The 13,815-nt window shown below is 43.1% G+C and overlaps 1 protein-coding gene across 1 annotated transcript in view; it reads left to right on the top strand.

Moving 5' to 3' along the window:
* Positions 1-13,815, top strand: part of myom2a (myomesin 2a) — a 62,066-nt gene that overhangs the window by 16,803 nt on the left and 31,448 nt on the right. Inside the window, 9 exon segments of the mRNA XM_053340987.1 lie at positions 982-1,073; positions 1,075-1,124; positions 4,942-5,141; positions 5,221-5,274; positions 7,160-7,263; positions 7,265-7,288; positions 8,365-8,554; positions 11,678-11,876; positions 12,998-13,119. Coding sequence (XP_053196962.1) covers positions 982-1,073; positions 1,075-1,124; positions 4,942-5,141; positions 5,221-5,274; positions 7,160-7,263; positions 7,265-7,288; positions 8,365-8,554; positions 11,678-11,876; positions 12,998-13,119 — 1,035 coding nt within the window.

The raw sequence follows: 13,815 nt of genomic DNA, 5'->3' as shown, positions 1-13,815 counted from the left end.
GAAGGAAGGACAGATGGAAGGAAGGAAGGAACAGTCAAAACAGACGGGGTCAATTTGACCTGGGGAGGACGACAGGAAGGTTAATTTTATTACGTTATTACGTTAATTTTTGAATCATAATATTCAACAAACAGGCGCAGAAGCAACATCGCAACATGATTAAAATATTAAAATCTATCGCTCCTTAGAAAGAAAAAAATAACCTAACAAAATGTTATTAACCTTTGTGTCGTCCTCCCGGGTCAAGGAAGGACAGAAGGAAGGAAGGGAGGAAGGAAGGAAGGAAGGAAAGGAGTAAGGATGAAAAGAGGAAGGAATTTAGGAGAGGAGGAAGGGAGGAAGGAAAGGAGGATGCAAGGAAGGAAAGGAGGAAGGAGGAAAAGAGGAAGGAAGTAAGGAGAGAAAGAAGGGAGGAAGGAAAGGAGGATGGAAGAAAAGGATTAATGAGGAAAAGAGGAAGGAAGGAAGGAAGGAAGGAAAGAAAGGAGTAGGGAGGGAGGGAGGAAGGAAAGGAGTAAGGATGAAAAGAGGAAGGAAGGAAGGAAGGAAGGAAGGAAGGAAGGAAAGAAAGGAGTAGGGAGGGAGGGAGGAAGGAAAGGAAGGAAGGATGGAAGGAGGAGGGAGCAAAGAAAGAAGGGGAGGAGGGGAAGAAGGAAGGAAAAATTAAATGAAAGAGGGAAGAAGGAAGGAAAGAAGGAACAGTCAAAAGAGACGGGGGTCAATTTGACCCGGGTGAGGACGACACAAGGGTTAAAGGAAGAGCGGTTACATTTAATTTCTTCTTAATTCTTTGCTTCATTTCACCTTCAAACATTGTCTTTAAATCTGCAGACACTGTGTCATACATGCACGTTGAGTATCAGTATCTGTCTATTGTCTTTGCATCCTTCTGTTTGTCTTCCTCTTCCTGTTTCCTTCCATCCCTTTCTCTCCATTCTTCCTCCTTTTCCTCTCTTATGTCATGGTTTCCTTGCTCCGTAGACGCTGCTCCCGCTGCAGCCGGCGCCCCTGGTGCACCAATGAGTGTCAAGGCATATGACGTCAACGCGGACTACATCCTGGTTGCCTGGAAACCCCCCCAACTCCGTCAATGAGGCGGCAATCACTGGATACTTTGTGGATCGGTCAGTGTGCACCCTGAAAACTCTTCAGGCTTTCTTTTAATAGATCAGAACTGGCACAGAGACATATGCTGTGCTTACTGCAAAGAAAAATAACTGTACAAGTATAAAAATATGTCATATGTTATTTATTTATTTATTTAAAGCTTCATTAATTCATCAAATTCATCTTTTTAAATGTGAAAGGTGTCCCACAGAGTCACCACTTTTCTTATAATTACTTTCAACATTTTATTTTTGTGGGTTTTTATGAGGCAATAAGACAGATCAATAGAAAGAGTAAGATAACAAGTAAGCTCAATAAATCAACAAATAAGTAAAAATTGAAAATAAAATAACACTAACACAGCACAAAAAGCTTGCAAGTTATACAGAGTACTTAAAAGTGCAGTACAAGAGCCATGAGGGATAATCTGGGGTGAGTTACTCATCCATCCACCCACAGCCTCGTCTACGTACTGTAGAGAGGAAATGGGTCCCAGATTGCTGAGAGTTTTTCTAATTGAATTGGTACTTAAGAACCTGAGTCTCTTTCTATCTCTAAAATCATGTCAGCCATCCATCTCTGAAAGGAAAAGGGGGGGAGAGGATGATTTCTATTCCCTCAGAGTAAATCTTTTGGCAACATCCCAAGCATTAAAGACTTGTTTGTATGGCTGGTAGGGAAGAACAGAGTGCATTGCGAGCAGCCGAAGATAAGTAGCAAGTTCAGCTCCTAGAGGGAAGGATCTTTTATAGGCCTTTGAGTCAAATATGTTGGGAATCCAGTCAGTGAGGGGCGGAACCAGAAAGTGTGAGATTATGTGCAATCTGTCATACTTGTACAACCTGAGTTTGGAATAGTGAAGATGGTGGACAACTTTGATATGGATCAGCTGGTGTTTACTGCAGGACAGGACTGTTTCATAGACAATGAATTTGTTCCTTGCGAATTCGGACAGTACTAGGTATGGGATGATAACCGTGTTGAAGGTATACCGCGATAAGAAAAAGTCACGATAACCGAAGCCGCCAAATTTTCTGTCATACCGTTCCTAAGGTATGAGCCGTTTTTTGTCTGGTCAAAGACAGAACGTGGAAAGGTCAGAAATCCCTCAGGTGGGGCAGCTTTATTTTTCTTCCTTTTGGGAACATTTTAGAGCTGTAATTGCAATACCGCTATACTGTGAAACCGTGATATTTTTGCTTATGGTTATCATACCGCCAGAATCTCATACCGGCCCATGCCTAGACAGTACAATGCCCATTTCCCCTTTTTCGAGGCCTTTCTTACTTCCAAAGAAACCCAACTTTGTAGATGTTGGAGAGAGGTATGAAGCCACTTTTTGTCAAATGTATTGTGTATCCAGATAACCTGCCAGTGTACAGTATCACATCGTCAGCATATTAACTAATGAGTGTTTCCATACCTTCCTCTTTTAAACCCACAATGATTGTTTCCATATGAAAGTGTAGACTAAATACCGGATTACTTAACTTCAGCAATCGTTAAAGTAAGAGACTGAGAACAGAAGTCGTCGAACAGCCAACTGGGATCTTTATTGATGACACAGCAATGAAACACCAATGAAACAGCAACAGCAGAATAGTAAAACAGCCCCGACCCACGCCCCTTCAGACTCTTTATACTATCATTGGCGTGTGGGTGTCATTTGTTATTGTGTGCGCATCAGGTCAACTTGACCTGGCGTGTTCAAGCCAAGGTTCAGCCTCCTGGAATTCCAAACAACCCTCTCATAAGTGTTGGCGCCCTGATCTCCTTTGGGGATATCAATATGGTAAAAACAACTCCTTAAAAGGCTTGTTATGACATCACCAAACTGGTACAACTATTGACCTTTCGCCTTTCTTCTTGTTTTCACATTTCATTTTTTTTATGATGCACACATATCTGCCTCTACAAAAGCAAAAAGGTCCAGTGAGAGAGGGCAGCCCTGCTGAACTGAAACACGGTTGACTTGTCTCCATTGGTTAAGATAGAACACATTGGGCCGGCGTATATATCAGTTTCACTCAGGTTATAAATGATCCACCAAACCCAAATTTGTACAGTGACTCAAACATGTTGGGCTACTCAACCTGGTCAAGGGATAAGATTGCTGCTTCACTGGTTTTCCTACAATCAGCATACATAGTATTAAGGAGGCATCTGACAGTAGAAACGGGGAATGACAGATAACAGGTGTTGTTTTTGCCGGTTAGCGAGCATTTTAGTGATTACCTATCTATCAAAGTCCTGGAGTGCAGTAGCTCGGGCTTGTAGCTAGCCAGGTCTGTTTCCTCTTTACCTTTCTTTAAAACAACGGAGATATTGACCTCATACAGTGACCGATGTTTGCAGAGTTTCTTTTAAAATACGTAGCCATATCCGTCTGGCCCGGCTGCCTTCCTAGATGGAAATGACTTACTGGCAGAGGTTATTTCTTCCCATGTGAAATCAGAGTCCTCCCTGGCAGCGTCGCTAAGTTTGAGCATTACAAGAGGGTCAAAGAAGTCATCCAAGTCAGAGTTACGTATAACGTCACAGAAGTGTAGAGTTTACTGTAAAACTGTCATTCCTTTCCTCGGAGGTAGTTAATAGAGGGCTTGATCTCAATCTGATGCAATAGATTGACTTTGAGGACTGGGCTCCCTTAAACTGCCGCACCAGCACCCCTCTCAGCCCGTTTAAGAGGACATGTTTATTTGCCCCCCCCTTACCCTAACCCTACCCTAACCCCAACCGCCCCCAGAATACAGTTGCACTTATATTTAAGTTTCATTATCTTATTTCAGTCTTCAGAGGATCTTGATGCTTGGTATGTTGCTTCAGGGGTGGGAAGAGTTTTCCCAATCTCTCACTCTGTTTTTAAGCCTCATTTCACTTCTTGAACCGATGAACCCACCCTACTCTACCTGCCTGGCACCAAACAGCAGACAGACACATTAGCAACTCATTAGAGATAAAAACAGCCCTAAAAGCAGAGTGAATATTCTCCTTAAATTCATCAGGAGGCCACAAACACAAACTGAATAATTATTTTTGCTCTGTATTTTGCTGGATGTGTAAATACAGCAGGTAGCTTAACCCAAAATTTAAAAAAAAGGGATGCAACTGAAAAACATAAATCTAAATGAGTGTGAAGGCAGTCTGCAATACTTTTATCATTTTCACACGAGTTAATAGTTAGAAGACCAACTGCTCCTTCTCAGAAAGTTGTCCTTATTTGGTTCAACCATTACCTAAAACCAGTTTAACAATGTTAAGGGAGAGAGAGAGAGAGAGAGAGAGGAGAGAGAGAGGAGAGAGAGAGAGAGAGTGAGAGAGAGAGAGAGAGAGAGAGAGAGAGAGAGAGAGAGAGAGAGGAGAGAGAGAGAGAGAGAGAGAGAGAGAGAGAGAGAGAGAGAGAGAGAGAGAGAGAGAGAGAGAGAGAGAGAGAGAGAGAGAGAGAGAGGAATGAGGAAGGAAGGAGTAAGGAATGAGGAGGAAAAGAGGAAGGAAGGACGGATGGAGGGAGGAAGGGACAAAGGAAAATGGGTAAGGAGGAAAAGAGGGAGGAAAGGAGTAAGGAGGGAGGGAGGTGGGAAAAGAGAATTGTTTAAAAAAAATATGATACTAGTAGGAAGGAAGGAAAGGAGGGAGGGAGGAAGGGAGGGAGGAAGTATGGAAGGAGGAGGGAGCAAAGAAAGAGGGAAGGAAAGAAGGAACAGTCAAAAGAGAGATGGGGGTCAATTTTACCCGGGAGGACGACAGGAGGGTTAAAAAGAGAGAAGTGTTACACATATAAAGTTTGATAAAGTTTGATTGATAGAATGATGATGTCGTCTCCTTGGCTCGTAGGTGTGAAGCCGGAAGCGACCACTGGGTCCAGGACAACGACGCCCCAGTGAAAGTGTGTAAATACCCGGTGCACGGCCTGAAAGTGGGCCACTCTTACCACTTCCGGGTCAGAACCGTGAACAGCGTCGGCTGCAGCAGGCCGTCCCGCAAGTCCGACAAAGTGACCGCCCTCGACCCTGCCGAGAGCGAGAGACTGCAAGGTACCGAAGGTAAATACAGAATACAGAGCGGTGGCGTCCGAGAGTTTCCTAACGAAGCTGTCGTTGTTTCCTGCAACAGTGATTAAGATCGAAGGGAAGTACGACGTAGTGATCAAGGACGATGACCTGGAAGGTACAAAGACTGATCTGGGTTCATTTGCTTTCCCCCGACCCTCCCCCGACCCTTTAAACCACTTCGTCTTAATCCCACACAGACCAAATACTAAATCAGTCCTTCTTCCCAAAGCTAACAAACACTCTCATAATAACACTGACACTTTAAAAGGGACCTGTACTGTAAATATAAATGCAGTTTAATGTAAAAAATAAATGTTATCCTGATTCTCATAGACCAGGGGTGTCAAACATGCGGCCCGTGGGCCAGAACCGGCCCGCCGAAGGGTTCAGTCCGGCCCACTTTTCTTCCTGTGTTTTTTCCTTCCTTCCTTCCATCTGTCCTTACTCCCTTCCTTCCTTCTGTTCTTCCTCCCTCCTGTCCGTCCTTCACTGTCTGTCTTTCCTTCCTTCCCTTCTTATTTCCTTCCTTCCTTCCTTCCTTCCTTCCTTCCTTCCTTCCTTCCTTCCTTCCTTCTTTACTTTCCCATCTTTTTAATGATCCGGCCCACATGAGATCAAATTGGGCTCTATGTGGCCCTTGAATGAAATTGAGTTTGACACCCCTATCCTAGACAATATACAACATCTTCACAGCCGTCACATACTAAATATTCATACCTCAGAAGGACAAAGGGGCTAAGTCTCTCAATTTAAATTTTTTTTTACATTGTTTATTTCTCTTCTCGCTCTTTAACACAGGTTTGATATGAATGTAGAAAACTTGAATTACTTTTTTTACGTCAGTCATGAGTGAGAAACTGTCGATTACAGTTTTATCTACAAGATTTTCTCACATTTTCACATTAAAATATGAAATTTACACAAAACAAAAACCCATCACACTAAACACTAAAATATAATATCAAAGGTTTATGTTGATTTTAATGACCTCACCCACCAACCCACCAACCCACCAACCCACCTCCCCCCTCCTCATCCTAACTATTGCAGTGCCATCTGTGGTCTAACCGACTCCCTCCATTCAAACTTTAATCCACTCAAAACCTTTTTAATTAAACCACTTAAAGATTTTCCTTTCCTACCCTGAAGTGTGTTTGAGTATCTCCGTCTTAACGTCGATAACACAGAAACTAATTTAACCAAAACCAAACAGGAAGTGCGTTGGTATCAGTTTACAGTTGAGGCTCGTTGTAGAAGTCCCTCGTATCTCAGCTACTGCTAAACTTTGAGTCCTGAGAGTTTAAAATGGACAAAATGATCCTTTCAATTCTTTCCATATTCTCAATTTAGAGCATCTACTATTCATTTATCAGTCCCTCTAATGAGAAAACCATTTTATCAAAGCACATTCTTATATAATATAAAGAACATTCAGTCACGGGAAGTAAATTTAGACGATCTGCCGTCTGTAAGTATAATTTTAACCATTGTGTCATCCTCGCCGGGTCAAATCTTTCCTCCTGTCCATCCCTTCCTTCCTTCCTTCCTTCTGTCCTTCTTTCCATCCCTTCCTTCCTTCCTCCCGTCCATCCCTTCCTTCCTTCCTTCCGTCCTTCCTTCCTCCTTCTCTCTTTCTTTCTTTCCTCCTTTCCTTCCTCCTTCCTCCCTCCTTTCCTCCCGTCCATCCCTTCCTTCCTTCCTTCCTCCTTCTCTCTTTCTTTCCTCCCTCCTTTCCTTCCTTCTTCCTCCCTCCCTCCTTCCTTCTTCCTTTCCTTCCTTCCTCCTTTCCTTCCTTCTTCCTCCATCCTGTCCTTCCTCCTTCCTTCCCTCCTTCCTTCCTTCCTTCCCTCCTTCTTTCCTTTCCTTCCTTCCTCCCTCCCTTCCTTCCTTGACTCGAGGACAACAGGAGGGTTAAATATAAATAAAGTGCTGGATGTGGGACTCCTACATTAGCTGCAGCTGTATGTCCGTTCTGCCTCAACACCGTTCCTTCCCATCAGGCTACGTAACGATCCCCGGGGAGCCAACAGATGTTCACGCATCTGAGATTTTCAAATCGTACGTAGTGCTGAGCTGGAAGCCTCCCAGCCCTCGCGGACGAGCCCCCGCTGTGGTACGTCATCGAGAAGGTGTGTGTCGCTCCGCCTTTGGCCGTCCATCATCCGTCAATGTAGCTCAATGTTCACTTCAGCAATCAAACATTAAACTCTTAAACTCTTAAACTCTGAGCTTTACTTTGAAATTTCATTAAGATGTGAAAACTATTTCAATTTCTGCATGATAGTATCCACATCACTGAGTATAAGTCCCTCCTTCCTTCCTTCCTTCCTTCCTTCCTTACTCCTTCCTTCCTTCCTTCCTTCCTTCCTTCCTTCCTCCTTTCCTCCCTCCTTCCTTCCTTCCTTCCTCCCTCCCTCCCTCCTTACTCCTTTTCTTCCTCCTTTCCTTCCTCCTTTCCTTCCTCCTTTCCTTCCTCCTTCACTGAATATAAGTGATGCTTCAGGGGTAAAACATGCAACATCACACTGAATGGAAATATTCTAGATGTTTGTGCATCTTTTTATTTTTATTTTGCATGCAGGGAAATCAAGGAATATGTAAATAAAACAGTCTTTAGTAAACCATGAAAAGCTGAAATCATATGTGTGGGTCGCCTGTAGGAGTGTAAAGCCTGAAGTCTGACAGAGTTTAAGAGGTTAAATGTGTTTTTTTTGTTTATTCTAATTTAACATAAGCACATAAATATGAAAACACTTTCTTGCTTCACTTATTTTCAGTCAAATATGGCAAAAATTAACTCTACGATATATTATTTCCACATGTGCAATTATTATTAAATGCATTATTAAATGTCTTATATAATACTTTAACAACATGCAAATCTGACCTTAACTTCCAATCTTGTTTGGGCTCTACGACGCATCAAATAGCAGATTTTCTTTCTTTCACAAAGTCTAAGTCTAATACAAACACACTATTTGATATTTCAGATTTCTGTATCAGTTATATTCTTCAATCTAAAACAAACCCCTAAATTTGGACCCCTACTCTGCAGAAACACATAACTTAACCGAGAGCTCCTCTTTTGTGTTTGTGCTACATTGATGAGGTTTGTCGCAGATGGCTGTACCTTCTCATACCCCCCCCTTACCCCCCCCCCCCCTCCTCACTCCCCGCTCCTCCCCCTCCCCCGATTCTCCCACAGTGCTTAGCAGGCACTGGAGCGTGGCAGCGGATCAACACGGCAGTCAAACTGCATTCCCCTCGTTACCCGGTCTTTGATTTGCAAGACGGGCAAAAGTACCAGTTCCGAGTGTATTCGGTCAACGAGTACGGCTCCAGCGAGGCCTCTGAGCCCTCGGAGCCCATCCAAAAGGTTGATGAGTCTGGTAAGGGTCGGGATCAGAGCACAGACACTCAGAGTACAACACACACTCAGATATATGACAATAAAAATGTTTGTTCTAGTTCGATTATTGCATTAATAGTACCGTCATGACTTCTCTTAGTTCACTGTTAAAGATGAAGGAAGGAAGGAAGGAAGGGGAGGAAGGAGGGAAGGAAGGGAGGAAGGAAGGAAGGATGAAGGAAAGAAGGAAAGAAGGAGGGAGGGAGGAAGGGAGGGACTAAGAAGGAAAGGGAGGAAGGAAGGAAGGAAGGAAAGGAGGGAAGGAAGGACGAAGGAAAGGAAAGAAGGAAGGAAAGGAAGGACGGAGGAAAGAAGGAGGGAGGGAGGAAGGGAGGGAGTAAGAAGGAAAGGGAGGAAGGAAGGAAGGAAGGAAAGGAAGGACAGAGGAAAGAAGGAAGGAAAGGAAGGACGGAGGAAAGAATGAAAGAAGGAAACAAGGAGGGAGGGAGGGAGGGAGGGAGTAAGAAGGAAGGGGAGGAAGGAAGAAAGGAAAGGAGGGAGGGAGGGAGGGAGGAAAGGAAAGGAGGGAGGAAGGGAGGGAGAGAGGGAAGGAATGGAGGAAGGAAAGGAAGGACGGAGGAAAGAAGGAAAGAATGAAAGAAGGAGGGAGGGAAGGAAGGGAGGAAGAAAGGAAGGGAGGGAGGAAAGGAAAGGAAGGAAGGAAAGGAGGGAGGAAAGGAAGGACGGAGGAAAGAAGGAAAGATACAAAAGTATAACATTTTAAATATTTTCTTTTTTGTGCATTTTGGGCCAGACTTTAGGAAAAGTCATCAAATTTCAGAATAAAAGCCCTTAAATTAATAAAAGTATTAAATATTGATTTTACAGCCATTAAATATCAATACTGGGCAAATTTGACCCGAACAGTATGTAAGGGTTAATATAGAGCCATGAATCTAAAGGAAAGCACATGAATCTAAATATATCTACTAATATAAAAACACTCATGTTCAACTTGACCTTTTATTTTGAAGCCCTGAGTTCCTGTGTGTTGCAGGTACTGAGCTGCAGATCGGTACGTACAGTTTAAACATCACAGTCTCACTCTGTCTGATGTAACGTCACAGATTCATTCACTCTTCCACTGTGTGACTGTTTCTAACCACGAGTGATGAGCAGAGCACACGGGAAGGATAATACATGTATGCAGTTCTTTCACTCTATGTTAAAATAATGCAGACGTGCTTTATGTAGACGTTAAATATGTTTTGGTTGCTGTAATCAATCCTTAAAGTGATTTCTCTCTTAACTGATGGGAGACAAAATCCACAGTAACACTTTTTAACCTTCCTGTCATCATCCCGGGTCAAATTGACCCCGTCTCTCTTTTGACTGTTCCTTCCTTCCTTCTTCTTTCTTTAATTTTTCCTTCGTTCCTCCCCTCCTTCTATACTTCTTTGCCCACTTCCTTCCTTCCATCCTTCCTTCCTCCCTCCCTCCCTCCCTCCTTACTCCTTTCCTTCCTTTTCTCCTTCCTTCCTTCCTTCCTTACTCCCTACCCTCCTTCCTCCATTCCTTCCTTCCTTCCTTCCTTCCTTCCTCCCTCCCTCCCTCCCTTCCTTCCTTCTTTCCTTTCCTCTCTTCTTCCTTCCCTCCTTTCCTTCCTTCCTCCCTCCTTTCCTTCCTTCCTCCTTCCTTCCTTCCTTCCTTCCTTCCTTCCTTCCTTCCTTCCTTCCTTCCTCCCTCCCTCCTTACTCCTTTCCTTCCTTTTCTCCTTCCTTCCTCCCTCCTTACTCCTTTCCTTCCTTCTCTCCTTCCTTCCTTCCTTTCTTACACCCTTCCCTCCTTCCTCCTTTCCTTCCTTCCTTCCTTCCTTCCTTCCTTCCTTCCTTCCTTTCTTACTCCCTACCCTCCTTCCTCCTTTCCTTCCTTCCTCCCTTCCTCCCTCCGTCCCCCCCCCTCCCTCCCTCCTTACTCCTTTCTAACTGTGGATTTTGTTCTTCCATCACTTTACAATGAAATAGTTTTAAGAAGGATGAAATCAATGAATGTGAATAATTGAGAGTCAGTATGAACAGAAGGAATGATTACAGCTACTGTATTTCTTTTAAGTGAGTCTTTCTATCCGTCAATGTACAACAACTGCTTATATTTAATAAAAAACACCAGAGGAGACACTTTCAGAGTGTTGCATGTTTCACAACACATCTGGCAGCAGTGCAGTGTGTGGAAGACACCAAATGTTGGGATCACAGCTGCAGTGTTATGGATCGCTTCTTTAAAATGCAGATGTTTGGAAAAGTTGGTTGTAATATATGACATATGGAGTAGACCGTATCTTTTCATATCTCTTGGATAAAATAATATATTTCTGTATATTTTGTGTCAATTATTTTTTTTAATTTTATGATGTCTGAGAAGTTTTAATGTGAATTATAAGTTTACAGTATTTACAAAATGATGAATCTACTATTTAAAACAGCAGCTACAGTTAAACCAATGTTACATTTACTTCTATTAACCTTCCTGTCGTCCTCCCGGATCAAATTGACCCCGTCTGTTTTGACTTTTCCTTCCTTCCTTCCTTCCTTCCTTCCTTCCTTCCTTCCTTCCTTCCTTCCTTCCTTCCTCCCTTCCTTCCTTCCTTCCTTCTTTTCTCCCTCCTTTCCTTCCTCCCTCCTTTCCTTCCTTCTTCCTTCCTTCCCTCCTTCTCTCTTTCTTTCTTCCCTCCCACCTTCCTTCCTTCTTCCTTCCTTCCTTTCTTTCTTCCCTCCCTCCTTTCCTTCCTCCCTCCTTCCTTCCTCTTTTCCTTCTTTCCTCCTTCCTTCTTCCTTCCTTCCTTTCCTTCCTTCCCTCCTTCTCTCTTTCTTTCTTTCCTCCCTCCTTTCCTTCCCTCCTTCCCTTCCTTCCTTGACTCATGGACAACAGGAGGGTTAAAAGACAATATTACTTCTGAATGTTTCTCATATCAAAAAAGGCTTAATTATATATATATCTATTATTGTATCTACTGTATGTTTCTTTATTTAAATGCTGAATGTTGTTTTTACGGTCTAGTTTTTTACAGTGTAACTCCTTCAGAACATTTAGAAACATTGCAGGATAAAGATCATTTGTTAATAATAAATAAATAAATAGATAATATCATTAATTAGTGATTTAATATCAGTTTCTCTCTCTCCCCCGTGACCAGGCGCCCCCTCCGCTCCCGGCCAGGTCGTCGCCACCAGGAACACTAAGTCCTCCGTGTTCGTGCAGTGGGACCCTCCCAAACACCCCAACAACCTGGTGGGCTACTACATCGACGGCCGTGTGGTCGGATCCAAGGACTGGTTCCCCTGCAACAATAAACCCTTCAAACACAACAGGTAAGAGTCTCAGAGGAGGTCGGAGAAGGCTCATTAACCCTCCTGGTATCCTCAAGACAAGGAAGGAAGGGAGGAAGGGAGGAGGAAGGAAGGGAGAGAGGAGAGAGGAGGGAGGAAAGGAGAAAGGAAGGAAGGAAGGAAGAAAGGAGAAACAAGGAAGGAAAGGAGGAAGGAAAGGAAGAAGAAAGGGAGAAACAAGGAAGGAAAGGTGGAAGGAAAGGAAGGATGGAAGGAAGGGAGAGAGGAGGAAGGAAGGGAGGAAGAAGGAAAGGAGAAAGTAAGGAAGAAAGGGAGAAACAAGGAAGGAAAGGAGGAAGGAAGGGAGGGAGGAAGAAGGAATGAAAGGAGAAAGGAAAGAAGGGAGGAAGGAAGGAAGTAAGAGAGAGAGGAGGAAGGAAAGGAGAAAGGAGGGAGGGAGGAAGAAGGAATGAAAGGAGAAAGGAAAGAAGGGAGGAAGGAAGGAAGTAAGAGAGAGAGGAGGAAGGAAAGGAGAAAGGAAGGAAGAAAGGAAGGGAGAGAGGAGGAAGGGAAGGAAGAAAGGGAGAAACAAGGAAGGATGGAAGGAAGGGAGAGAGAAGGAAGGAATGGAGGAAGGAAGGATGGAAGGAAGGGAGAGAAGGAAGGAAAGGAGGAAGAAAGAAGGAAGGAAGGGAGAAACAAGGAACGATGGACGGGAGGAAGAAGGAAGGGAGGAAGAAGGAAGGAAGGGAGGAAGGAAGGGAGGGAGGGAGGAAGAAGGATGGATGGAAGGGAGGAGGGAGGGAGGGAGGAAGAAGGAATGAAAGAGGGAGGAGGGAAGGAAGGGAGGAAGAAGGAAGGAAAGGAGGAAAGCAAGGAAGAAAGGGAGGAAGAAGGAAGGAAGGGAGGAGGAAGGGAGGCAGAAGGAAGGAGGGAGGAAGAAGGAAGAAAGGGAAAAACAAGGAAGGAAGGAAGGAAGGGAGAGAGGTGGAAGGAAAGGAGAAAGGAAGGGAGGAAGAAGGAAGGGAGAGAAGAGAAAGGAAGGGAGAAAGAAGGAAAGAAGGAAGGAAGGAAGGGAGGGAGGAGGAAGGAAAGGATGAAGGAAGGAAGGGAGGAAGAAGGAACATTTGATTGATTTGAAGTAAAACCTGAGTGTGTTCCAGGTTTGTGGTCCACGGTCTGACGATGGGGGAGACGTACGCCTTCCGTGTCCAAGCCGTCAACGTGTTCGGCCTCAGCGACGAGTCTCAGGAGTCCACTCCCATCACCGCCGAGCCGGCCCTCGGTAAGGGACACGCCACTTTTAAATTATACATTTTTTTTAAACTTAATTTTTATTGAGTTACAGGTAAGATAACTGTAAAATATATCAACTTATAATAAAGTACTATCGAAAAATGTATATATAATAATATGAGACGGTAATAGATGAATGATTAGGAAATGATAACAGTAACATTAGAAATAAAAAATATATAAATAAAAAATAAGTAGATAATTTAATAATGATATAATAGGGAATTGAATACATAAATAAATAAATAAAAATAATGATAATAATAATAATAATAATAATAATTTTAAAAAATACAAATAATAATAATTTAAAAAATAAAAATAATAATTATAATAATTAAAAACAATTAAAAAAAATAATAAAAAAATAAAGAAAATACTAATAATAATAGCAACGGCACATTTATAATAGACTCACATTTTGTAAGAAGTATTTTACGTGAAGTGAGAAAAGCACAAGGTGAGGACTCAATAGCATGAATCAGAGACGGGCAGTTTTCTATCTCCAAGTCTCTTTACTCAAACTGCTGAAATGCTGAAACTTACCATGGAACGAAGACGAACCAACACAAGGACCAGGGGAGACGCAGACTAAATACATTGTGGGGGGGGGGGGGGGTGCAAATGGAATCAAAAACTGGTGTAACAGACAGAAAACACAACTCTCATACCGAGTTAACAGCCA

The sequence above is a fragment of the Scomber japonicus genome, chromosome 2 (genome assembly GCF_027409825.1).
Source record: "Scomber japonicus isolate fScoJap1 chromosome 2, fScoJap1.pri, whole genome shotgun sequence".
NCBI classification, from domain to species: domain Eukaryota; kingdom Metazoa; phylum Chordata; class Actinopteri; order Scombriformes; family Scombridae; genus Scomber; species Scomber japonicus.
This window is presented reverse-complemented; position numbering and strand designations above follow the sequence as displayed.